At 41.6% G+C, this 27541-nt stretch overlaps 1 protein-coding gene across 4 annotated transcripts in view; it reads left to right on the top strand.

Moving 5' to 3' along the window:
* Positions 1-27541, top strand: part of ATP9B (ATPase phospholipid transporting 9B) — a 434681-nt gene that overhangs the window by 383184 nt on the left and 23956 nt on the right. For all 4 annotated transcript variants that reach the window (XM_088475905.1, XM_088475902.1, XM_088475901.1 and 1 more), the window contains exons 19-26: positions 375-545; positions 1460-1558; positions 9300-9389; positions 19948-20092; positions 20887-20951; positions 22733-22888; positions 24704-24768; positions 25752-25860. In XM_088475905.1, the coding sequence (XP_088332031.1) occupies positions 375-545; positions 1460-1558; positions 9300-9389; positions 19948-20092; positions 20887-20951; positions 22733-22888; positions 24704-24768; positions 25752-25860 (900 nt within the window). The remainder of the gene's footprint in view (positions 1-374; positions 546-1459; positions 1559-9299; positions 9390-19947; positions 20093-20886; positions 20952-22732; positions 22889-24703; positions 24769-25751; positions 25861-27541) is intronic.

The following is a 27541-nucleotide window of genomic DNA, read 5'->3' as shown; positions in this document are numbered from 1 at the left end:
GTCAATCCAATTGCTTGCGAAGGGTGCGAGTTGCCCTTTGACACAGCGGTAAAACACCAGCAACGGCACGGCATCACGCAACCCTATGGGACTGCGAGCACTTTTATGCAGATTCAGGCTGCTGTCAAGTGCGCCCGTTGTCGCGAAGTGCAAGTACATCGCGTGTAATTTGATTGACCCCTTAGTTGGGTACATTGTTGCACTAAGCAATAGACTGTGCGTATTTGTGATGGAAGAAATATCATATACAACTTGAGATCGGAATGATGCCTTGCCTGTGTGTAGATTATTTTGAATTATATATCTATTTAATAGTATTTCATTTAATAAACATGTGACTAAAATGATATTTGTAAGACTTCCTTTCTGTTCAGAACCGATACAACCAGGCCAAGCTAAGTATTCATGACAGAACATTAAAGGTGGCAGCCGTGGTAGAGAGCCTTGAGAGGGAAATGGAGTTACTGTGCTTAACCGGTGTAGAGGATCAACTACAGGCTGATGTCAGACCTACTCTAGAAATGCTACGCAATGCTGGTATAAAGGTATGTGTATACAGCAATGGTGTGTGTACATTCCAGCACTGTACACAAATGCTAACATTTACAGGACAATTAACCTGCCATTAGCTGGAATTTATAAAGAAGAGGATATCTTAGTCTGTGGCTCAAAAAAAATTATAAAAACGAATAAGTAGATATACAGAAAATAGTGCTCTGGGTCCAACTAAATTAACCTTGATTATAAATTGGCTTCACAAATGTGAATGTGGGACTGTACCTGTGTGCCGGACAGGAATAAAACAATGGTACAGTTCTAATTAGTCAATAATAAGCTATAAATCACAGAATGGTTAATTTATTGAAATATTTATAAAGCAATTGGATGCGAAAAACCCAAATATAGATACATAGATACTTATTGTCTTGTAGAGGGGATTTTAACAATAATAGACAATTTAATAAAAATCCACAAAAATATATAAAAGTAGACAGGGCTTAACTAGAGGTTTGCGAGCGGTGCCTATGCGCAGAGCCCTGTGGGCAGCACCGTCGCTGCACCTCAGCCCATGCATCTGGCTAGCAGCGTGTAGTGGAGCAGCCAGAATTGCTGCTCGGAGCGTCCTGTAATTCCAGACACTGGTAGCTTGTCCCCTTGGGCATAACATTATGTGCTCAGGGGACGTGGCCAGCACAGGACGCAATAAACCCTCGTACGGCACTGACAGTATAAAATAGATATAGCAGTCTTTAAAAATTAAGATTACAGTTCTTTTAAAATTAGAATAGAATGTAAAAGCAAATAAAAGTTTGTATTTTCACTCTGGTGTTGCTGCTATGAGTTTCGCAGATGAACAGCTTCTTCAAGCTGGAATGTTTATAAAACTAATGTATTTTGGATTTTCTCACAATTGTTGCGGAGTAACAAAAATATATTTATATTTTTTTTCTGCATTTAGATCTGGATGCTTACTGGTGACAAGCTGGAGACAGCAACGTGTATAGCAAAGAGTTCTCACCTAGTATCTAGAAATCAAGACATTCACATTTTCAGGCCAGTAAGTCTTTCATGTAACAATTGATTGTGCAAATATTCATGAGTCTGAATAAGTCTGGTATCCTATGTTTGAAATTATTTCTTGCATTCCTGTGTATATTGTGGATATTATCATTTTATTCATATTTTTATTTTCAGTTAAAGTATGATGATACAATTGATGTGATAGAAAATTAAATATTATGGAGGGAGTGGGGGTTGTGCTGAGTACTTGCTTAGTATAAATTCTTATTCAGAAGGGAATACTTTAAGAGGGTGCGCAATAAAAATTAAAGTGCAGCTGGAGTAGTACAAATGAGTATACACCCAAAGAAATACTCAAAACATGGAAAGCAATAGATAGAAAGTGTACAATCTCACAAGCGCTCTCCAATTACCACAGTTACATATATGGTTAACACCACAGTGTAAAAACACGTCAACCGGATAATTCAATTAAATCACCCTTGATTCAGTGGGTACTGGTAAGTCCATTCATATGTATAGATGAATGTCCACAATGTTCCCTTTGAGAGAAATTCCAGACCTCTATGTAGGGGATGGCTGTTTATAAATCTGTAATAGAATCCCATAGGCAGGCAGCATCAACCGTCTGATGAAGGACAATCGTGTCCGAAACGCGTTAAGTGTGGCTCACTTTCTCTTTGAACCCTGAACAGTGGACATTCATCTATACATATGAATGGACTTACCAGTACCCACTGAATCAAGGGTGATTTAATTGAATTATCCGGTTGACGTGTTTTTACACTGTGGTGTTAACCATATATGTAACTGTGGTAATTGGAGAGCGCTTGTGAGATTGTACACTTTCTATCTATTGCTTAGTATAAATTCTTAGACAATAAAACTCTTTTTGGATCCTCAGCAGATAACGCTCATCACGGATGTTTAGAGGGTAAAAATAACAGCTATTTCCATACATCCAATTTTAATTCCGGCCTTTTCAAAACGTAAAAAATGTATAAATAATTAAATATGCACTAAGATATATGTTGCAATATAATAAGGTATAGGCTGGAATATTGTCCCGTATAATGTCAAGTAAAGTAATTCAGATGTGTTGCTTCTCTCTTTACTCCAACCTGATCCATGTGTGATGTCATCTTTGTACCGAAGTTGATCTTTATGAAATATCCTCACGGTACATGGAACAAAAGAAAAGTATCTGATAGTGTAATAAGTCTGATAAATAAAAATAAAAGTACCCCATTGGAAAAGATAGAGGACACAGTGAACCAGGAGATCTGAAAAAGATAACCATTGGATGGCGTACCATACTCACAAGTTAGTGAATAAAGATGTTCCTATAAAGATTTCTTTACAGATCCCCTCTATCTAGATGGGAAAATGTAGGAAGAAGCATCAACTGTGTACATAATAATTAAAAAGGGGGCGTATAACCTTAAAGAACGCACATCAAGGTTTCTTCTGTAGTCCCCAGCTTCTATTGGGTGAAACTCCCTCTCCTCTCGATGGGGGCAACAGTATGGTGCATTAGGAACGTAAACATGTTCATATAAAACAACATTAAAACAGCACACACATGTGGAGAACCTTATATGGGTATGAAGGTAGATTAAAAATTACATCACCTTTGATCTGGGGTACTTTCTGGACTGCCACAGTAAAAGTGACACAAGTTCCTCCACTCCCAAAGGCACAGTGGTCCACAGGTGTCTCTAAACTTTTAAACCAACGTGTTTCGACCTGAACACATAAATGCCTTTATATACTGTACCTCTCCTCTAATCACCTGGGTAAGAGTTGCGTGGTAAAATAAAAGTCCAGAATCTCGTACACTTGTACATACAAAGTCTTTCCTTGATAGAACGTTATGAGAAGGGGCATATATAGAAGGAAGTGTGTACTAATACTAAAAATCAGATGATAAATGCAAATTACCTGCCTACGTTCCAGCTAATGGAATGGATGCGGCATCCGCTGGAAGTTGCATCACGTGGCTCATCCCGTGGCTCATAGTCAACGCTGGACCAGATGATCCACGTGTGATGTCGTCTTTGTACTGAAGTTGATGTTGCCATGCAGTTAATATCTTTATGAAATATTCTCACGGTACATGGAAGCAACACATCTAAATTACTTTATTGACATTATACGGGACTATATCTAGCCTATTTTTTCATCTCATCCCTATATCTTATTATTTGCAATACTATGATTTAGCCAACCTGCACACACTGCAAAAAAGCACAAGGAGCGCTAGGCACATAAAATGTTGCATAAGAAGAACATCACCAGCACACCCAATATCCAAGTAGGAAAAAAAGCTTTATCCAAATGTTAAATGCATATAATTCCATAAAGTGCTTGCAGCAGGAAATCAGGCAAAATAGCAGCAAGATCTATGAGATGACATGGGACCAAATGCTTATCAGCATGTAAACAGCATCAAACAGTATCCAGTTCAGAGACGCCATTCCCTCATAGTACAGGTCATCTCAACAGCTGTTTCAGTGTGAAACCAACACCGTCACACCACACCACAACTGACAAAGTGTCATATGACCCCATGTATACCAGTCAGCCTAGTTAATAAATACACCCACCTGCAAAAAGTTGTAAGCAGTGTGTCATGGTGAACCGGATCTCCATGCCAGTCATCACAGCAACCGTATGCAGCACATAGAAACCGAAACTGACGCACCGGCTACCCAGGAAAGCCACGCGTCACCGGAAGTAGTGGCGGGTCTCCGAAGCAAGCCGTGCGCCACCATGACAACCAAACACGGCGAAACGGCTGCTGAGTGCAGCATAAACAGAGGCCCGGGGAACCACATGACCATGTATAGATAAAGTCCCATTGGTTAGAACAGGTAACCATTGTGATCTGATAAACAAAGATGAGTCCAGCGACAGCATGCTGGTAACACAAACAAACACCACCATATCATTGAGATCTACATCAACAGAAAATAGACATGTCATGACAGATCTAGTCTCATTTGAAGCAGGCATATCAATTTATCAGAGGGCTGGCTGGCACATATAAGGACATATACAGTAACACTAAAGAAATCGCATACAAAACAGATAATTTAAACAGTGTACCCTCAAAAAATGGAAACAAAAATCATGCATGAGAAAAAATTTTAGAACAAGACCACCATCAGATTCAAAAGCATACATATATCAGAGAAAACAATTGAATGACTGCTCCTCGTTTAAATCATGGGCTTGTTTCCTCCCAGCAATTTACCTCCTTCTGGCGGTGCTGTTCTAGTTCCGTAGGTTGCTAGACGATCTGGACACCGCAGGATGTCATGTGTTATCCATAAAGCGGCATGATTGGTTCCTTCCCCAATTTGTGCACACTGGCCCATTGCCGCCTCACCGACTGTACTGTTCCTTGTGGATCTCTCGGCTCTGCTGCATGGCCAGCGCTCCTATAGCTTTTCTTTGCATTGTATCCAGTGACATCGGCTTCCCAGCCGCACCAACAGCTCCCAATCTGCTACCAGCTTTATTGTCGCTCCATCAGCTTTCCAACTGCACCATCAGCTCCCAAGCTGCTTCCGGCTTGGTTGCTGCTCCATCGGTTCACGGATCTGACATGTCTGTCTATAGACATTCCACTTCCTCTACGGACAGATTTGTTAGTGCAGGGTCCCTGCCTATCTCCGGATCTACCTCAGCTTGCTTTGACAGCATGGTTCTTTAGTCTTCCATCTTAAAAGGCCAAAGGTTTTTCTACTTCTGTGATCCAGACGATGCTTAGGGCAAGGAAGCCTGCTTCAGCCCGCATCTATCACAGGATTTGGCATTCATTTTTTTGTTGGTGTGCCCACAGAAGACCCTAATATTTTCAGGGTCTCCTGAGTTCTTGCTTTTCTGCAGGTTGGACTAGACCTCGGTCTTTACCTGGCTACTTTGAGAGTTCAGGTTTCGGCATTGTCAATTTGTCTCAAGCACAGAATCGCTCTCCTGCCGGATGTTAAAAATTTTTTGCAGGGTGTTCTCCACCTTCAGCCACCTTATGTCCCTCCGGTGGCACAGTGGGATTTATCCTTTGTCCTCAGGGCACTGCAGGCTCCCTCCTTTGAATCCTTGGACACAGTGGACCTCAAATGGTTGACAATGAAGACGCTTTTTTTCTCACTATCTCCTCAACTCGCAAATTACTGATTTGGCAGAACTTTCATGTCACTCTCCATTTTTGATTTTTCACCAAAATAGAGCTGTCCTCCATACAAGCACGGGTTACCTTCCAAAAGTGGTATTCCGTTTTCATATGAATGAAGAGATTGTAGTCCCAGCCTTTCAGTCTTCTGGCCTTGCGGTAGGTGAAGCTTCACTGGGTGTGGTTCAAGCTCTTCGTATCTACGTGGATCGTAGCAACTCCATTAGCAAACCAGATGCGCTTTTTGTATTATATGGTTTCCACAAGCGAAGCTGGCCAGCTAACAAACAGATGCTGGCTCGCTGGCTGCGTATTGCTATTTGTCACTTGTATACTCTGGCTGATCTCTCTGTTCCGTACACGGTAACAGCTCATTCTACTCGGTCTGTGGAATCATCATGGGTGTTTAGACATGGCGCCTCTACAGTTGTGCAAGGCAGCGACTTGGTCTTTGGTCCACACGTTCATCAAATTCTATGCACTTGATACTTTTGCCTCCCAGGATGCTTCCTTTGGGCGGCGGATTCTCCTCTCTGCTCAGAAGCATCCCCACCCTTAAGGGAACTGCTTTAGGACATCCCCATGGTATCCCTGTGGACCCTATGAAAGCTGAAGAAGAAAATAAGAGTTATGGTAGATTTACCTTTGTTAACTCTTTTTCTTCAAGGTTCATAGGGTCCACAGGGCACTCACCCTGACGCGCCTGGCCTAAGTTGGGATCTTTTTTGTCACTAATTCCCTCTTAGTTTTTTGAGAGCGTTTCTTGTGTACATTGTACTTCCTTGTCCACTTTCCGTCTCTTGCCGTTAGGCTTGTTTACGAACTGAATGCCTGTGGTTGGGGGCGGGGTATATAGGGAGGAGGTCCTGTGCATTTGGATTACTCAAACTACATACCCCATGGTATCCCTGTGGACCCTATGAACCTCGAAGAAAAAGAGTTAACAAAGGTAAGTCTACCATAACTCTTATTATTTCGATTTTCTTATAGTATGGTATATATCTACATTTTAAGCACTAGGAAAGCAGATATTTTAATAAAAATATAATTCCTGAGTGAACTATTTTGTAAATATATTAAATGGTTTGTTGGCTATACCATTTAACTTAATCTTCGTGCCATTACAATATTATTGTCCTGTATTGGTATGTAAGTGGTATTCAACACATTTTTTTTTTTTTTTAAGTACAGCTACTGAATGTAACTGTAATTTATTAATACATGAAGTTCAATTATTGTCTTGTTCCATATAACTGCTAACAGTCTATTTAGACAGCTTCAGTTTGTGCCTACAAATGCTCTATGTTGAGCACTCCTATTTGCATTCTTGTCATTGTCTTTGTACATCAACTAACAAGACATGTTCTTTATTGCACAGAAGAATGACCAAATGGCATATAATTAAACACACAAAATATATGAGAATATGTTCAGCACTCAATGGAATATTTTAAATAATAATTATTTCTTAATGGAGTGATGAGGAGGCAGCAATTTTCATGCACTTTTAATTATAAAATGGTTTTATGTCCCAAAATAAAAATGGGAAAGTTGTTAAGACTTCTTGGCTTTCTCCGATAAGACATATGTCTGTTTCTTGTCTAAATGAAGCAGTTTTCCAACAGAAATAATTATTAGAATATAATTTACATGTAAATGCAGTTTGTTGTGAAACATCAGAATAGCAGATTAGGCCCTGCAGACTCCTATTTGCAATTAAATTATTAATGCTTCTGATAAAACTTCAGATCAATTTTTGTTGACCTTTTCATAAAGTAACATCACAAATTAAGTTTCTTGAATAAAATCTATTTACTTTGAGTTTTTCTATAGTTTATAATAAGAAGGGAGATTACAATTATGTTAATTTGTTGTGGAAGGCCTTTAAAATTAAATTTGGAAGGCTAATCAATTGTTGGCGCTTTTGTTGTAGGTATACGTGTGCACAAATATTTTAGAAAACATTCAGCAATGGTATAATTACCACAATATCTGTTTCTTAGACTCATTTCCCATTGACTGTTAAAAGTATAGTTGCTTACGGAATAACTAACAATTAAGCTGTCCACCTAAAGAAAAGCTATGAAAAGAATTCTGATATAAATGCACTGAATGAAGGTCATGGCCTTTTTTACTTTTGTAAACTTAAATATTTTGGGTTAATCAGAGATAAGTTTTAAATCTATTTCCCATTGCTGTATATGTTAATGTTAGTATTAGTAGGGAGTAAATGTTTCTATAACAAGCACATGAGAAAGGATTTTGGTCTTGTAAGTATAATAAAAGCAATAAGGGCTTCTTGTATTTATTTGCGAAATATGCACCCAGAAGGAAAAAGCTGAAAAGATATGTGGGGTGAGGTTATTAGCCTAGCTCTTGATTTGTGAATCTGTCAAGACCCTGGAATTCATTGGATTTCACAGTTTTGATGACTGTTAATATCCTCTTAGAACACAGGAGTGCTAAAGAAAAATCCAGTTGAATAGAGGAAACCTTCGTTAGGGAACAAATTGATAGGGTAATTAAAAATGTATTTTGCATTTTTTGGGGAGTTGAATGAGGGAGATCTAACATATAATTGTTTGGGAAGGTTTCTTTCATGGTGTCATTATTATATGTAAGGGAGCCTTGGGTTTTGTTACTGAGAATATTCTACTTCTTTTAGACTTGCTTCAGAGTCTATCAAACATAGTTTTTTTTATAAAAAGTTTAGTTTGATCCGTTTCAAGGACTTCTCAAATTGTTTGTCTTGGACCTGGTTGCATTCACCTTTTACTTTGGCGAGCTCTGATGCTCTATATTGTGTGTGGGTGGGCCTTTGAAGTAATGAAGGTGTTCTGTTGTACAGACAGCACTCAATTCCACCAATGGTATTTCAGTGTAACGGTTTTAAACACATTTTACTGTTGTTCGGCAGCTTCCTTTGTGGATAGTTTACCATTCCATGTTAAATTTATTTGGCGAGGACAGTATTGATTCTGAACCTTTGCATTCTGAGATTTTATTTAAATTACTATGTATGGGGGGTGGTGAAGTTGTTTAGGGATAATGAGAATGAATAAATATATGTTAAAACAAAAAAACAAAAAACACAATTCAAAATTAAGAGTTTAATCCAAGATGGCTGACCTTAAAAATGGCCGCCATACTGGCATTATACCCTAAAAAGTTTTTCTCCACTCTCATGTCATATGTGTAGACACTGGATTAATATTTCCTTACTCATTTCCTTTTTATAAGGGTGTTTCTACACTTTGTATTTACATGATACAACTTTTTGATGACTGTGTTCTTTAAAACATGTGCCTCCAGAGTTCATGTTTAACAACTTATTTTGTGACCCTAATAATCCAAGAACATTGCCATACAGCTTCAGTTCACAACACAAATAAAAAGAGACAACTCAGTAACATTTAGAAAGCTGAAACGTCTTGATTATGTTCTTTGCACTGCTGGTTAAAATAGAAAAGATTAGGTGTAATAACTTTGGAAAGTTTGTTCGGAGGAAAGGTGGAAGTTTTGGTGTTCTGCAGATACAGACATTTTAAGAAGTGTGTTTTTGAAAACTAACTGTTAAATGTTTTTTTTCTTGTTTTTGCAGGTGAGTAGTCGGAGTGAGGCTCATTTAGAACTTAATGCTTTCAGACGAAAGCATGATTGTGCCTTGGTAATAGCAGGGGATTCTCTGGAGGTAAGACTATCATGGTATTACAATGCCCATTGTGTATTGTAAGTGATGACATAACAGTCAAAACTGAATGTGAAATCACCAATTAAGTAAGACATAATCTGTCAGTTCTTGTTAGAAAATGTGTCACTGCACATAGCCAGGATTTTTGTCATATGATGGTAGTTTACATGAAAGTTACACTGATAGTAAAACATTATACCAAGCTGCACCTTCACCTTAGCAAAGACCTGAGTTCTGCACACTTAGGGCCTGATTTTGAGATGGACGCAAAGTGGCTATAATTGCGGGCAGCCACGGAAGCCAGATTACCTATGCTAATGCAAGTATCCGCACGGCACAGGTTCAAGTGGGAAGCCACACCACCCACTGTTTGTCCATCCACAGCCACAATTGTCATCATTAGTATTGGCACTTGCACCTGCCCTATACTGGGTGCAAGAGTTCTATCAGAAACAGGCTTCCCTACTCTATATGCATAACTCAGAATAGCACAGAACTGTAATTACATGACTCCCATTTGTGCGAATGCAGCGTTGGCCCCCAGAATCTGCCATTTCACCCAAAGAGATATCTGGTCAAGATCTGTCTGACTCAGAATCGCACGGATATGCAAAATTGAGTAAAAGTGCTTCTGCGTATGCGCTGTAAACTAATATCTACTATTTGCTACCGTCTAATGACCTGTGTGCAACTCCGAATCAGAGCCTTAAACACTTCTTCCTGGGGAATTTAAAAAAAAAAAGCTGATTCTAGGCTCCTAGCCTATGGGAGGTTGCCCATGCAGACCAGTAGAATGTCTCATGCACAGAGGCTGCAACTTCCTATCCGTCCTCCTGCTCACACACCAATTATTATTGGCCATTTTGAATGGCAATCAAACAGCACTCAAATGGCTAATCTGGGCTGCTGTTTTTATGGACTGTTATCAATGTCATTAAGGGAGCTCTTTTAAATGGCAAGCATGACGTAAGTGGGTGTAGCCATTTTTGAGTTCATATGATATACAAAGTTTCGGCAGCACATCTTATTAGAAATAGAGTTTAGGCATTTCATTTCTGATATGGCTCGTTTAAAAGACTGTGGGGGAGATTTATTAAATCTTGGAGAGAGATAAAATGGAGAGAGATAAAGTTCCAACCAAGCAGCTTCTAACTCACTTTACAGGCTGTATTTGAAAAATTACACTTAGGAGATGATTAGTTGGTACTTGATCTCTCTCCACGCTTTAATACATCTCGTCCTATGTAACAAATAATAAAGTCTATATAGGATTAGCCCATTTCCAAATCAATGTGCTTGTTTTTGCATCAAAATAGTTTGAAAGCTATGCTTTTGTTATATTTGTAAAGGAAGTTTCTCTCAGAAGTCCCTGCACTCAGCTGCAGGTCTTATGGCCAGTGAAAGTCCCTAAAGATACATCTACTTTACATATGAAATGTATTCCATACGTCAGGACATCATATCCCACCAGTCCCCCAGCTCTCCACCTCCTCCTTCTTTCCCAGATCTCCCCTCTCCATGAATTTTTACCGACTTTGGCACCCTTCTTCCCTGTATCTGGAGAGGAAGTCATGGCCCTCATCCGGTCCTCCTCCCCCCCCTTCCACTGCCCCCCTTGACACTATTTCTTCACGTCTCCTCCGTTACCTCTCTCCTTGTGCCTGTTCCCATATTACCCACTTCCTCAATCTCTCCCTCTCATCTGGCGCTGTCCCTTCTTCATTCAAACGTTCCCTTGTCTCCCCCATTCTTAAACCTACCCTTGATCCTAACACTCTCACCAACTACTGACCCATCTTTCCTCCCTTTTACCTCCAATCTACTTGAGCGTATTGTTTACAACCGCCTTACCCCCTTTCTTTCCTCCCACTCCTTCCTTGACCCTTTTCAGTCTGGCTTCCATTCTCTCCACCCCACTGAAACTGCCCTCACGAAAGTCAGCAATGACCTCCTTGCTGCCAAATCCAAAGGCCACTACTCCCTGCTCATTCTCCTTGACCTCTCTGCTGCTTTCAACACTGTGGACCACCCTTCACTCCCTTTGTCTGTGACACGGCCCTCTCCTAGCTGTCCTCCAAACTCTTTGCCTGCTCTTTTGACCTCCATTACCATCTTTATGCTGATGATACTCAGATCTACCTTTCCTCCCATGGCCTCTCCCTCTCTCTCCTCACTCCTATCTCCAACTGTCTGTTTGCTATCTCCTCCTGGATGTCCCAGCGATTTCTTAAACTTAATATATCTAAGACTGAGCTGATCATCTTCCCACCCTCCCACATAATCTCACTTTATCAGTCAATAGCACAACTGTCTCCTCTAGCCATAAAGTGCGCTGTTTTGGAGTTATCCTGGACTCCTCCCTCCCCTTCAAACCACATATCCATAACCTCTCGAATTCCTGTCGTTTCCATCTCAAAAATATTTCCAAGATCAGACCCTTTCTCACCCAGGGTGCTACTAAAAACCTCTTACACTCACTGGTCATCGAGAAAAAGAAAAAAAGAAAAAAAATATCTCCCATGGAAGGGGCACACTCTGTATTAAATAAAAAATTTACTTTTATTGTTGTATTTAATAAAATTCTTGTGAAAATAGGGCAAGAAATATCATGACTCAAAATAAATATATATATATATATATATATATATATATATACACACACACACACACAAATCCTTGAAAAAATTTATTATTGAAGAGTTCAAAAATAGGCCTATCTCATGGGATCATGAGAAATGGTCTACAATATTCATATGTTTAACCCAGAAAAAATATATCACTAATTGCTTCAGGAATCAGTAACACTGAATGAAGAAACTGTCAGATAGGTAAGTACATAAATCCATCATCATAACCCCTAGGTTATTAATTCTCAAATGCTAAGTGTAAGTACATACAACAGTAACAGATTACTGTCTGTTGGCACTATAGACGGGTGACAATTATTAGGTTATTCATATACAGAGTGTACTCACACCTTTACTAGTACCAATAATGACTGTGAACCAAATCCTCATGGGATCACGAGAAATTTGTCTACAGTTGTCATGTATTAGACCCAGGAAAAATATCTCTTTCTTCTTCGGGGTCCATGGGGTCCACAGTCATTACGTTGGGGTATGAATCCTGGTCACCAAACAGTTAATACAAACGATCTCTCTGCTTCCAGGATGCACCGGGTTTCGTCCTCATATACCCCACCTCCTGCCTCAGGTAGCCAGTTCTTCCTGTTTGGTGTGTTCACCACATAGACAATGGGACTGCTGGAGCAGTCCGGCAGACGAGTACAAAAAAAAAAAAAAGAGAGTTTTACTCTCTATCTCAGTGGGTGGTCTGAGCTGTCCTGGAAGCAGCCTCGCGCCTGATTGGAGGCGCACCAGCCACGCGCTGCAACTACCTCCTCTGGCGCCGCACTGCTAGCCTCGGCAGGGGCTTCTGGCCCTGGACCGCAACCGGATCAAGGGGATGGCAGGTAAGCAGGTGGTCGCGGCGGCCGCTGACGCCGGGACCACGTGGCGGTCCGGCCTTCAGCGGTGAGACTGGCCGGAGGCGCGCTGCAGTCAGGAGGCATACGGCTTGTTCTCCTAGCCTAGACCGCCGGGATTCGATGTTCCTGACCAGCCGGGGCTTGTGGCGGCGGCCAGGTCAGTTTACCGGGCAGGTCCCAGCAGCATAGGGGAGGTACGCTTCCCCGGCGGCCCCTCCCCCAATCCACACGCTAGTTCAGTCCTCTGGCACAGTTGATTGTGGATTGTTCCTCCCAGCCTCCATATAGGGCAGCCAGAGTGTATGTCAGTTGCTCTCTGAACGCTGCTCCTACAAGAGGGACGCTGGGCAGTCTCCCTGTATACCTTGCCTACTGCTGGTCTAGGTTTTTACAGGGCTCTATCCTACCTAAGCTGAGGCTGATTATGGTAGTGAGAGCTTATATCCATATGGCTCGCAGAGTATTTATGCATGACATGTGATTGTTGTTTATGGATACTGTTTCCCTTGCTACAGGTGTGTGGGTTGAGAGTAGAAAGCAGCACATATACACTCAGAACCAGTGGCATAGTGTTATGTCTAAGGAGTCTGAGGGTCAGGTGGCGGGAGCCCCATTGCTGATATCCTGTGTAGCCTGCAAGGCAGGTTTGTCCCCACAGGACTTTCTACAAAATGGGCTTTGTGGGAACTGTTTCAGACAGCCACCACACCAATTAAGTTTGCCTGTTTCAGGCCCTGAGCCTTCTTGGGCATCATTTTCTCAGGTTATGGCTCAGGTGGCGGAACGGCTGGCTGCCCCGGTACCACTGGTTTGGGGTTTGCCTCAGCAGATGCATCCTATGCCCATGATGTGGCAGCCTTGGATGGACCCTGGTGCTGGTAAGGTTATGGCATCATCCTCGGGGGTTTTTCAGCCTCCGTCTGTCAAGCCAAAGCAGCCTAAATCTAGACGCCATGTACCGCCTTACATGGGTGAGTACTCGAGTGCCTCCTCCAAGGAGGAACAGGCACAGGACTTTTCGCAGGAGTCTAGCTCCGAGGAGGGTGATGATCATTTCCCAGTAGCCGATGTCCCTTTTCTGATAAGGGCTGCAAAATCGGTGTTAAATATCGAGAAAGGGGATCTTCCGCTTAGGAAAGCCCCCCTGTTCAAGCACCAAAAAGTGGTTAAGGCAAAATTCCCAAAGTCTGAACATTTATCAGAACTTATGGAGGAAGCCTGGGTCCGTCCGGATAAGATAAGCCATTCTTCTAAAAGAATGGCGCTTCTATATCCTTTTCCAGCAGAGGACTGTGCCAAGTGGGAGAATCCACCATCAGTTGATGCGCATGTGGCACAGCTGATTAAACGTACCACTTTGCTAATCCCAGCAGTTTCACTGAAGGAAACCACGAATAGGAGACTGGAGTCTTGTCTCAAATAAATTTTTTCGCTGGCAGGAACGGCCACCCGCCCAGCTATGGCCACTGCCTGGGTAGCAAGAGCTATTGAGGAAACTCTTAGAGTCTTTACCAGATGCCTCTAAGGAGCAACTGGATATGATCTCCTTTATTAGAGAAGGGGCCTCTTATTTGGGTGATGCCGCCTTGGATGCAGGGATCCTTTCCTCTAAAGTTTCAGCTGAGTCCGTGGTGGCACGTAGGATCCTCTGGTTGAAGGATTGGAGGGCAGATGTCGGGTCCAAAAAGGCCCTAGAATTCCTTCCATTCACAGGAGGTGTGCTCTTTGGTCCAGAACTGGACAAAATTGTATCCTCCATGGCAGCCTCAAAGACGGCAGGTTTACCATCAGCAACCTCGTCTAAATTGAGGGCGTCCTTTCGGGGGTTTCGGCCGCAGGGCAAGGCCAAAGGTCAGCCCTCAGCGAGATTTCCACCAAGAAAGGCAGGACCCAGGAAGCCCTGGCAGAACAAACGTCCAGGATCTAGGGTCCAGGATAAACCAGTGGCCTGATGGGACGGGCCTCCCCCTGGGGGATCCCAGGGTGGGGGGCCGACTGCTTCGGTTCTCAGAGCCCTGGCACCTCACGACGGAGGATGCCTGGGTTCGGGGAGTTGTTTCCCGAGGGCACGCCCTGACGTTTTGGAGGACTCCTCCTCAAAGGTTCTTTTGTGTAAACCCGCAGGTGGGTTCAGAAAGAGCCTTGGCTCTTCAGAAGGCTATTCTTGCCTTACTAACATCAGAAGTAGTGATTCCGGTGCCAGAGAACCAGTACTGAGAGGGGTTTTACTCCAATCTGTTCTTGGTTCTGAAACCGAATGGGTCATACCGGCGTATTCTAAATCTGAGAGAGCTCAACAAATTTGTTCGAGCCCCCGGGTTCAGGATGGAAACATTGCGATCGATTGTGTTGGCAATGGAACAGGGGGACTATATGGTGTCCCTAGACATACAAGATGCCTACCTTCACATACCAATCACACAGGCTCATCAAAAATTTCTTCGTTTTGCGGTAGGGGAGGAACATTTTCAGTTCCAGGCCCTGCCGTTTGGCCTGTCCACAGCCCCTCGGGTATTCACCAAGGTGATGGCAGTGATGATGGCATGCCTCAGGCGCCAAGGCGTCAGGATTTTGCCTTACTTGGACGACCTCCTGTTGCTGGGGCAGTCCCCACAGCAGTTACAGGATCATTTGAGGCTGACAGTATCATGTCTGTACAGTCACGGCTGGATCATAAACTGGCAAAAGTCGTCACCCTGTCCGGTACAACAGATGTGTCATTTGGGAGCGAGATTGGACTCCGTGGTGCAGAGAATATATCTGCCGGAGAAGATCCTTGATCTACAATCACAAATACGCAGGTTTCTTCGCAACAGGCAAATATCCGTTCTAGTAGCCATGCAGGTCCTGGGGTCGATGGTGGCCACCTTCAGGATGGTGGAATACGCTTAATTCCACTCCAGACCACTGCAGCAGTTCATTCTGTCTCGCTGGAACAAGGATCATTGCACGATCAGGTCCCAGCTGCTGCATCTCTCTCCAGAGGTACGGTTGTCCCTGACCTGGTGGTTGCAGACAAAGCATCTCAGGCAGGGTCGCCCCTTTTGGGTGTCGGATTGGACATTAGTCAAAACTGACGCCAGTCTTCAAGGTTGGGGGGCGATGACGGGGTCACACACTTTCCAAGGAAAGTGGTCAGTGACAGAAAGCCGGCTACCGATAAATATCCTGGAACTAAGAGCTATATTCAAAGCTTTAGTGCAGGCTCAGGAAATCTTAAAGGGCAGGTCGGTGCCGATACAGTCGGACAATCGCACCGCGTTCGCCTACCTAAATCATCAAGGGGGCACGAGGAGTCGGGCCGCCTTGGCAGAGCTATCAAGAATCCTGGTATGGGCAGAGACTCATCTGCCCACGATATCTGCCATGTTCATTCCAGGAATCCTGAATTGGGAGGCCGATTTTCTCAGTCGGCAAGAGATAGGGAATGGGCCCTACATCCACAGGTTTTTCGGAACCTTGTGGACAGGTGGGGTCTACCAGAAATAGATCTGATGGCATCAAGAAGGAACAACAAGGTTCCCAGGTACGGATCCTGGACAAGAGATCCGAGAGCCGAGTTTGTAGACGCACTGACAGTAAAGTGGCGTTACAAGCTGGTATATCTGTTTCCCCCGTTTGCTCTTCTGCCCAGAGTGGTCAGAAAGATCAAACAAGAGGGCAGCACCGTCATATTAATAGCTCCGGCGTGGCCGAGACGGCACTGGTTCACAGATCTACGGTCTCTCTCCATAGACACTCCATGGCCTCTGCCATTGAGACCGGATCTGTTGCTACACGGTCCCTGCTGGTACCCGGATCTTCATCGGCTATCTTTGAGGGCATGGCTCTTGAGGCCTCCGTCTTGAGGGAAAAGGGGTTTTCCGAGTCTGTTATACGGACGATGCTGAAGGCACGGAAACCATCCTCAGCCCGTATATATTATAGGGTTTGGCATACTTTCTTTCAGTGGTGTGAACTGAAAGGGTATGATCCACATAAATTCCTGATATCCAGAGTGCTGGATTTTGTTCAAAGCGGTCTGGAAAAAGGGCTACGCCTGGCCTCTTTAAGGGTACAGGTGTCAGCTCTTTCAGTCTGGTTCCAACATAAAATTGCTCTGAGACCGGATATAAAGACCTTTTTTCAGGGGATGCTGAGGATTCAGCCTCCCTTCGTTTCCTCGGTTGTTCCGTGGGACTTGACTCTAGTTCTGAAGGTTTTACAGGCTCCTCCGTTCGAGCCTTTAAATTCAATAGACATCAAGTGGCTAACAGCAAAGATGGTATTCCTTCTTGCTATGGCATCTGCACGTAGAGTGTCGGATTTAGCTGCGCTTTCCTTCCGTGAGCCGTTCTTGATATTTCATCAAGATAGAGCAGTACTACGTACTAGGGAGGGTTACCTTCCGAAAGTGGTGTCTAAATTTCATATTAATGAAGAAATAGTAGTTCCAGCATTTCAGGGCACAAGTCTCTCACAAGGTGAGGCTTCCCTGGATGTGGTCCGTGCGTTGAGAATTTATGTTAAACGCACGAGCAAATGGAGGAAGTCCGATCCACTTTTTGTGTTTTATGGTTGTCATAAGCGTGGCTAGCCAGCCAATAAGCAGACACTGGTCAGGTGGATTCGCATGGCAATTTCATTGGCTTATACACAGGCTGGTGTGCGTGTGCCGGATTCAGTGACGGCACATTCTACTAGGGCGGTAGGTCCATCATGGGCGGCCCGCTGGGGTGCTTCTGCTGAGCAATTATATAAAGCAGCCACATGGTCTTCCATCCATACCTTTGTCAAATTTTATGCCTTTGACACTTTTGCCTCTCAGGATGCCTCCTTCGGGCGTAGGATTCTCCTCTCTTCTGAGAGTCAGGAGCGTCCCCGCCCGTAGGGTTAGTGCTTTGGGATATCCCCAACGTAATGGCTGTGGACCCCATGGACCCCGAAGAAGACAATAAGAGTTATGGTATAACATACCTTTGTTAACTCTTTTTCTGCTGCCGATATTGTATTTATTTCAATTATTTATACATTTATAATAAATGTGTCAATGTATCTTGTATTTTCGCCTTTAATAATTTGTTCAGTTCATTTTTCATTAATAGCTCAAGCAAATGTGTGACTATACTCCGTACAGGATTAACCCAATACACCTTTTTACAGTGTCAACAGTTAGGAATGTGTTGCTGATGTATGTACTTGCACCTAGCATTTGAGAATTGATAACCTAGGGGTTATGATGATGTCTGACAAAGTCTTTATCCATTGTTACTGATTTCCTGATGACAACAGTGATATTTTTCCTAGGTCTAATAAATGACAACTGTAGACAAATTTCTCGTGATCCCATGAGGATTTGCTTCATAGTCATTATTGGTACTAGTAAAGGTGTGAGTACACTCTGTATATGAATAACCTAATAATTGTCACCCGTCTATAGTGCCAATAGACAGTAATCTGTTACTGTTGTATGTACTTACACTTAGCATTTGAGAATTAATAACCTAGGGGTTATGATGATGGATTTATGTACTTACCTATCTGACAATTTCTTCATTCAGTGTTACTGATTCCTGATGCAATTAGTGATATATTTTTCTGGGTTAAACATATGAATATTGTAGACCATTTCTCATGATCCCATGAGATAGGCCTATTCTGAATTTTTTAAATCTTCAATAATACATTTTTTCAAGGATTTGTGTGTGTGTATATATATATATATTTTGAGTTATAATATTTCTTGCCCTATTTTCACAAGAATTTTATTAAATACAACAATAAAAGTTAATTTTTAATTTAATACAGAGTGTGCCCCTTCCATGGGAGTTATCTTTTTTTCTCTTTTTGTTTTTCTTATTGACATTATACTCCTTGGGAGCACCTCTGTTTTATGTTTAACAATTGAATTAGGGCTTATATAATTATTTATTTCTTCTCCAATATAGAGTATAATTATTATTCCCTGTGCTTCCAACCATCCCTTTTTCCCATTTTTTTCCCATTTTTTTCTGGACTCACTGGTCATCTCCAGATTGGACTACTGTAACCTCCTCATATCTGGCCTCCCCAACTCCCATCTCTCTCGTCTCCAGTCTGTCCTCAGTGCTGCTGCTTGGCTCATCTACATCTGCCTCCTCTCTCCTACAAGCTCTCCACTGGCTCCCCTTCCCTTTCAGAAGCCAATTCAAGGTTCTCACACTCGCTTACAATGCCCTCACCCATTCATCTACCATTTAAGTCTCTGGCCTCATCTCCCTTCACTCTCCTGTCCTCCCTCTTCGTTCAAAAATACATGCCGCCTCTCATGCCAACTGATTACTTCCTCCCACTTCCGCCTCCAAGATTTTACCCGTGATGCTCCCCATCTTTGGAATTCTCTCCCTCTCCCCATCAGATTCTCCACCACTCTACAATCCTTCAAACGGGCTCTCAAGACCCACTACTTCATTAAAGCCTTCCAAGTCGCATCCTAACTTACTGCTATATGCACCTTCCTCACTGTCTACCCCATCTGTGCCACCCCTGTTTGTCTGCCCTCCCCTTCAGAATGTAAGCTCTTACGAGCAGGGCCCTCTACCCTCTAGTGCTTCTCCTTACTTTACTTTCATCTACTTCTTACTACCCACTAGGGCACCTAACACTTGGTTGCTTATGCTCTGTTGCTTATTTGGGTGTTATGGTCGCTAATGTAGCAATGTATATTATCCATGTCCTTATTCTGCATTGCATTGTATTGTGCTGTAAGTAGCTGGTCACCTATTTGTTTATGTACTTTGTAAGGTGCTGCGGAACACCTGTGGTGCCATATAAATAAATGATAATAATAATAAAGATAGACTACTCCACTTTCATAACATTTGAACACTGCTCATTCATCTCTTTAGTGTGTATAGTAACTGGCGTACTGATATTATGTGTACTAATACATATATTGACTTGCGTTAATGTCATCTCTGGACCTAGTTACTACAAAGTTCTTAAAATAAGCATGTAATAATTCAAATGCAAATCTAGATCTTTACGGAGCATAATTAGTTGAATGTAATGTATTAAAAAAATGTAAATATATTTTCTCTTTGCTTTATTTAGGTTTGTTTAAAGTATTATGAGCATGAATTTGTTGAACTTGCCTGTCAGTGCCCTGCTGTTGTGTGCTGCCGATGTTCACCAACACAGAAAGCTCACATTGTAAAGCTTCTACAGCAACACACGGGAAGACGCACATGTGCCATAGGTGAGAGAGCGCTGCTTACCATTTAGAGCCTGTTCTAACGCATGTACAGTATGTGAGGGATCCACTGGTAACAGCTGCCAGTCTTAGACTGGTTCATCTAGTTCTACACCAGCATTTGTAGACCGTTTGATGTACAAATAATTACAAAGTGAATAATTTGTATTTTTCCATTACTTTTATTGGTATTTTTTGAGACAAGGTAAAATGTGATACCAGAGTGTAGTAGTTGGAAATAAAAAAATAAAAATCTCTATTACTAGGTAACATTGTAAACCATACTACCACAACACAACACATCCTAGGACACATTCACACATCAGTCCATGGCTGGGCCTTTATCTACAGATGTGCCTGACAGCCAGTTCATACAAACAAGAACACAAAAAATTTTATTTTCACCTATTTCTTCAACCTATACCACTAAAATACAGTTGGTTTGTTCCACAAAAAAAATACCTACAATAGTATATATCCTTCGCTTATATTCTAACATTTGTATGTATTTTCAATGTAGCTGCCTTATTTAGGTGCTATAAAAAAGCATATATTTAAAAATTCAATTATAAAGATATTCATTATGGAATTGTTTTTGCTTATATCATAAGAATAGAACCTACAGTACAATCTTCATTATCCCCTAAGTAGTAAATTATAAACATTTACACTTTACATTAAATATCATTAATGCAGATCGTGTAGACATCATCTATAAGCTTATATATATTATTGTATATATTTCAATGTATCACATGTACCTTGAATTTGTAGTGATGTAAAAAAACTGTGTTTTCTAGGTGATGGTGGTAATGATGTAAGCATGATCCAGGCAGCTGACTGTGGCATTGGTATAGAGGGAAAGGTAATATTATATTACATTTGCTGACTGGTTCATTGATATGTTTTCCAGTGCTCATATATACTTATCAGAAGAGGTCATAAAACTGGTGCATTTCTAGCAATATAATTACATAAAGGCCAAGTTAAAAGTAGTGTTAATATTGTTTTTGCTGAATAATAACTTACTATAAGTAAGGATGTACAGACAGTTTTAAGTGGCTGCTGCAGAAACTGTAGCCACATTAAAATGTTTAGATGATTTCAACTTCTTAACTTCTAAGGGTAGGGGAAAGATTAGGAGTAGCAAAGGACAATATAGTACAATATGGGGAAAGATATATAGTTAATTTAGTCTAAATCGCTCTATACTAAATTGTCCATGCCCAGAAAGTTTATGGGTCAGTGGGCTGTATGTTAAGCTCTTAGCCTAGATGTTTATGGAAAGTCCACATAGACCTAGATGTAGTGTCTCAGATTACTTATGGTGAATAAACAACTACAGATATGTCCTCATACATCTAGCCTTCTAGCACGTTAAACAGTTCTAGTTGCGCCACGCCATGGCATGACTCAGTAGCACCCAGCATCTTTTCGTGTGTCTTTTTACTTTCAAGTGCATCTTGACACAGCCACTGACACTGTAACGTAGCATTTCGCATGCAGATGCACCAGCAGTCGCACACAGAACATAGGCATGCTGCATATCATTTCAATCAGCAGAAGCTCTCTGTGTGAAAAAGATGCATTTGAAGTTAAAAAGACGCTCTGCACTACAGAGTCACACTGCTCTCGTGTTATGTGTAATGTGACTTGTAGTGCACGGAGGATAGATGTATGTGGACACATTTGTATATTAGAGCATGCCCCTTTAATAATAGCATTGTTAATTAAAGTATAGCAAATATATGTCTCTTGTACAGATAAATAAAGCAAAACACAGAAGCAAGGAGATTATTATATAAATAGTGCTTTAAAGATTAAAGTGTAATAATAAGCTTACAATGACATTATGAACGGGATGTAGTTAGCAGACCGGTGGACGGGATGCTGCCAGTCTCAATCCCGACGGTAGAAGCCTTACACAGGATTTAAGATAGGCGTCGAAATACCGATGCCTATCTTAATCCCGACGCTGGAATCCACACAGACGCCATCCCAAACTAGGTAAGTCTGGGGTCTCTTAGCAGTTAGCCGCGAGGGGAGAGGGTTAGGTTTAGGCACCCCCGGCGGGACTTAGGGATAGGCTCCCCCCCGGGGAGGGTTTGGCTAGGGGAAGGGGGAGTTAGGCGCAACCTGGCGGGAGCTTAGGGTTAGGCACTCCCCCCCACCCCCCCCCCACGAGGGTTAGGTTTAGGGTGCAGTAAGAGGGGGTTAGGTTTAGGCACCACCCCGGGAGTTTTAGGGATAGGCACCGCCAAGGGAGGGTTAGGAAGGGGTGAGGGGAGGGTTAGAGTACTTTACCTTCCATCATCGGGATCTCCTCCTGTCGGGCTTCCGCCGTTGGGATTTGAACCGGCGGCTCTTTAGCTAAAGAGCCGCCGGTATTTCGATACCATTCCCTGTGAACAATGTATTGTAAGCATACAGCCAGGTAAACTGATACCATTTAGATGACTTCAGCATTACCTGGTAAATCAGGCAGCTTAATTTAGGAGCACATTTATTCTATACAGATGAGACATGGTGGAAGTTGTGGATGGTGGCAATTGGAAACCTGACCTAGGGGCTGGCAATGAAGCTCGGTCCTGCTAATATCTTAATGTTTCACTAATAGTTATCTGCTATAATATATTTTTATTGTAGGAGGGAAAACAAGCTTCTCTTGCAGCTGATTTTTCCATCACTCAGTTTAAGCACATTGGCAGATTATTGATGGTGCACGGTCGGAACAGTTATAAAAGATCAGCGGCGCTGGGGCAGTTTGTCATACACAGAGGCCTTATTATTTCCACTATGCAGGTAACATCATACACTGCTTTGATGCAATTTTTAAATATGACTGTTAAATAATTTTTTTGATTGTAGAAGTAAACGTTCATTGTCTGCTGATCCATTCTGTCAGTTCCTCCATTGGTTACCGGTTTTCTACCGTATTCAATACAAAATACTTACACTCACACATAAAGCTATTAACCAAACCACACCAACATACATCTCTTCACTTATCTCAAAATATCTTCCAACCCGACAACTCCGCTCTGCACAAGATCTGCTTCTCTCATCCTTACGCATTACTTGTTCCTATGCACGGTTACTGGACTTTTTTCGGGCTACACCCACCCTGTGGAATGCCCTCCCATGCACAATAAGACTTTCCGCTAGTCTCCAAACATTCTCTGAAAAGTCACCTCTTCATGAAAAGCTTATCAGATTCCAGAACTGCCTACATAACCTTTATAGCTTCCCTATCGTACTTCCTTCTTACAGTATACACATATCATCACATATTTTCTCTTTCTTCAATTTCACATCCTCCTAACCTTAGGCCAACTTTCCAGTGTGACTGGATCATACAGCCCACCAATAACCTCTGCAATCTGGCTGGACCAATTTGCAATATGTAGCACCTATCCTTGTGTATCAACACCTATTTCCCTATAGATTGTAAGCTTGAGAGCAGGGTCCTCTTACATTTATGTCTGTCTGTTTCTACCCAGTTTTGTCTATTAATGTTGTTTTCATTTGTAAAGTGCAACAGGATATGCTGCACTATATAACAAACTGTTAATAAATAATAATAAGCAAACCTCAGAATTGAAGCATTACATAGAATAATCAATAGTTTTTTTTATGGCTTGTGTTCAAAATTCCATGCTTTATATTTGAAAGATGGAATAAATTCTATCTATCTTTTTATGTGTATTATATAGCCTTTAAACGTCACAAAAGGTCAGTTTACTAAAAATAAATAAACACCACAAGTTGCTCAGTTTGCACTGACATATGTCCCTGAAAGTCTGCCACCATCCTCGGTCACTTACTGGGATCAATTAGTAATCTGTCCTGTCAGCAGCAGTGTATGATTATTTCCTTTGCTGTCAGCATTTATAGCTCGATACGACCCAGTTTGAACCACACTGATAGTCAGCACAATGTGAGATTGTAGAATTGGTGTAATACAGCAGACAAACTAAGCATTTATCACTTTTACCTCCTATCAGTAGAGGCTTTTTACACAACACTTTAAAATTAAGCTTCTCATTTATTGAATTTCACAATGGCTTCAATAAAACCAAAAATACCCATTGAACTGCGTCAGAGACCTAAAACAAAAATATGTATGTATTATATAGGAATAATTTTTTATCTGAATGACAAAATGGTTGTTTTAAGAGCACTGTATAATTTGCACACAAGTCAGTATTTCACGTTCCTTTCTCTCCAATACATATATTTATCTTTATGTGTTTTCGGGATTTGTCGCCATTTATCCTGAACTTACAATTTCCATGCAGTTTGTCAGTGCTGTCATAAAATGGATAGTGCTGTGTCTGTAAATTAAATTGTCATTCCAATCTGGTGTAAGACAAAGGAGATGCCTCCGCACACTGAATAAATACAATGTTTTCAGTGATAAGTCATAATTGTGTGTTCTTTATCAACATGCATGTATGATCCTTATGAAAACATTGTTTGCACTGTAGATTATCTATCTTACAGTATATCTTAAATATTGATTATGCTATAACATATTTTTTAATTGTCCAACTATGCCCTACTGTAGTGTTTAAGATGCTAAATGTATTCATTTTTCATTTCTTGCTTCCTTTTAAGGCTGTGTTTTCCTCAGTCTTCTATTTCGCATCTGTTCCTTTGTACCAGGGATTCCTAATGGTAGGGTAAGTCAAAACTAGTATTTATTTGGTGACAACTTGGTAAGAAAACTATTTTTGTTTGATTACATCAGGGCCAAGATCAGTTGGTTGCCTTTTAATTATGTCTAAAGGAAAATGTTATAATTAGTTATTCCCATATTATTCATGCACTAATAGTTAACATGGCGAGGGAGCAAAAAATAATGTCCTTAAAAAACCAACAACAGATATTTTCAGGCAAATGAAAGTAATTGACCCTGGAGGGGTTCTATTCAGCTGTGTATCCGTACCAGGTACATGGTGGTTTTCTCATTGACAGTAATGATGAAGCAGCCAAGTAACAGGCATGTGAACAACTGATGGAAGAGTCGTGAAATAATCAGTTGCCGTACATATTTGTGCAGTAATTGTATCTCATCAAGAATGTTGGAGAAATGCAGTAATTCAGAAATTGCAACTTACCCCTTGCAGTGCTCCTCACTGCCTCCTCAGCAGGGCTCCCCTGTTGTGTGGTTACAGCATGACATTTGTACTGTTCTCTAGTGCTGTGTGTTCTAATCTTTATATAGCTGATGCCTTCATCCACTGACTATATGACTCCAGTACCTTGCCATTCCAAACAAATGAATTCATTCAAAAGCTAAAAACCCATACACCAGTAAGCAAGGTGCACTTATTTCTTCTTTATCTGTGCTCTTATACTCTCTGGAGTGAGGCACGTACCTTACATGCTATTAATGCTTGTTCACGGTTTCATTACTACTTAAAAACAAGTCATTTAATGTTATATAGACAGCTGTACAGTCCTATACTCATAGTTGTAGTATAAGCTTCAAGCAACATATATTTTTCTCCTGAGAGGTTGCTCACTTCTACAAGCTGTAAACTACATAGTATATATTAGCAGTTTAAAAAGAGAAAAACAAACTTTCCTTATTAGATTATCTAAGCAAATAATTATTTCTATCATTTGTTTTTCAAAGTTTTTATATTATTTATTTTCCAAGGTATGCAACCATCTACACAATGTTTCCAGTTTTCTCACTGGTACTGGATCAAGATGTGAAGCCAGAGACCGCTCTACTCTATCCAGAGCTGTATAAAGACCTCACAAAGGTAAAGCTAACACAGCAAATGATAGCTACTCCCACAAGACAGAACAGCTCTGTCCGATCGCATTGTCCCAGTCGCACACAGATGCACATGTGCTACATATCAAATTAATCAGCACAGTGGCATTGTCCCAGTCACACACAGATATACAAGTGTTGCATATCAAATTAATCAGCACAGTCGCACTGTCCCAGTCGCACACAGATATACAAGTGTCGCATATCAAATTAATCAGCACAGTCGCATTGTCCCAGTCGCACACGGATATACAAGTGTCGCATATCAAATTAATCAGCACAGTCGCATTGCGACATAGGGGGTATTTAATTTGGATGCGAAAAGTCGAAATTGGTGATAAATTATCTCCGATTACGTCATTTTCGCATGTTTCAATTATCCCCGTATTCAATTAAATAGACTTTTCGCCGGTTCGAAAAGTCTTTGTTAAAAAACGGGGATAAGTTTTCACCATGTTTTACATAGCGAAAAAAAGTGCAGAATTGGGGTTTAGGGGTGCAGGCTTAAAAAAAAAATAGCCTGTACCCCTGGGAATAGCCCCTAAAAACGAACTGTGTCAAAAAAAGTTTTTTTAAAAAAATTGGGACACCCCAAAACAATAATTTTAATTTTGGGGTTAAAAAAAAAAATGGGGAACAGTGTTTAAAAAAAAAGCCCACTAGGTTCAGGGGTGTTCTGTAAGTATGCGGCAGGTGTTTTCTAGAATAGGCTATTAGCGGCAGGTGCATTTTTGCAGATTTTTTTACAAATTAGTTTAGGGACTTAAAAATGTACTAGTACCCATTTTTAGGGCCATAGCTAGGGTAGTGCGGCCGGTGCCATCGCACATGGCACCACAGGTCAGGGGGCGCTGTTTGGGCCTGTCAAATTTCTTTTTATTATCATTCTTGCTTGTAGGTTCCTCTTATTTCATCCCCAGCATCTCCTGGCCTCTCCTATCTCTTCCCTGGGCCTTCCCCAAGAAGCCATGGCCCTTTTTTGGGTGCATTATTTCCCTTTGAAAAATGAGGGGGGCGCCAATGCTCTTTCTGGCACAGGGCACCAAAAAGTCTAGTTACGGCTCTGCCCATTTTCATGTACCCCACATTTGATGGGACCACTTTTTAAAACAAAAAAAAAACCTAAGTGCTCTTCTGCATCACTTCTTTAATGTTGCGAAAAAAAAACACCTGCCGCGGCTATTTAAAAATGCAGAACACATTCTGCAGGGCTAAACGGGGGTACCCACAGTGATCCCCCATTTCTGGACATCATTAGGGGGGTCCCAGGATGAATTCCCGAAAATTCCCCTATTTTTCCCGATACTTACCTTTCCGCAGGCTCCTGTTTTCGCCGCCTCCAAATTGAATACGGGGATAAAGCGGGCACGCGCCCGATACTTTATCCCCAGACCATAGGGTTTAGTAAGGGTTGAGGCGCTAGCACTGAATAGCTAAGTCTTTTAGTATATAAGCTCCTCCCCTTCAACACTTCCTTTTAAATGAAGTGCTAAAGGAATAGGTCAGTACTAGATTAGCTAGTATATTTTATTATTTGATTAATAAAACTTGTGAACCTCTTGGTGGTGTCATCAGTTTCTGCTTCTCACCTGCACCAAGAAATAATTTGTAGGACATAGTTAAGGCCTTCCTACAGGCTACATTAGTGCAGCAGGAAGCCACTAGGG

This window comes from Taudactylus pleione, unplaced genomic scaffold (genome assembly GCF_031769625.1).
Source record: "Taudactylus pleione unplaced genomic scaffold, aTauple2 ptg000179l, whole genome shotgun sequence".
Lineage (NCBI taxonomy): Eukaryota > Metazoa > Chordata > Amphibia > Anura > Myobatrachidae > Taudactylus > Taudactylus pleione.
This window is presented reverse-complemented; position numbering and strand designations above follow the sequence as displayed.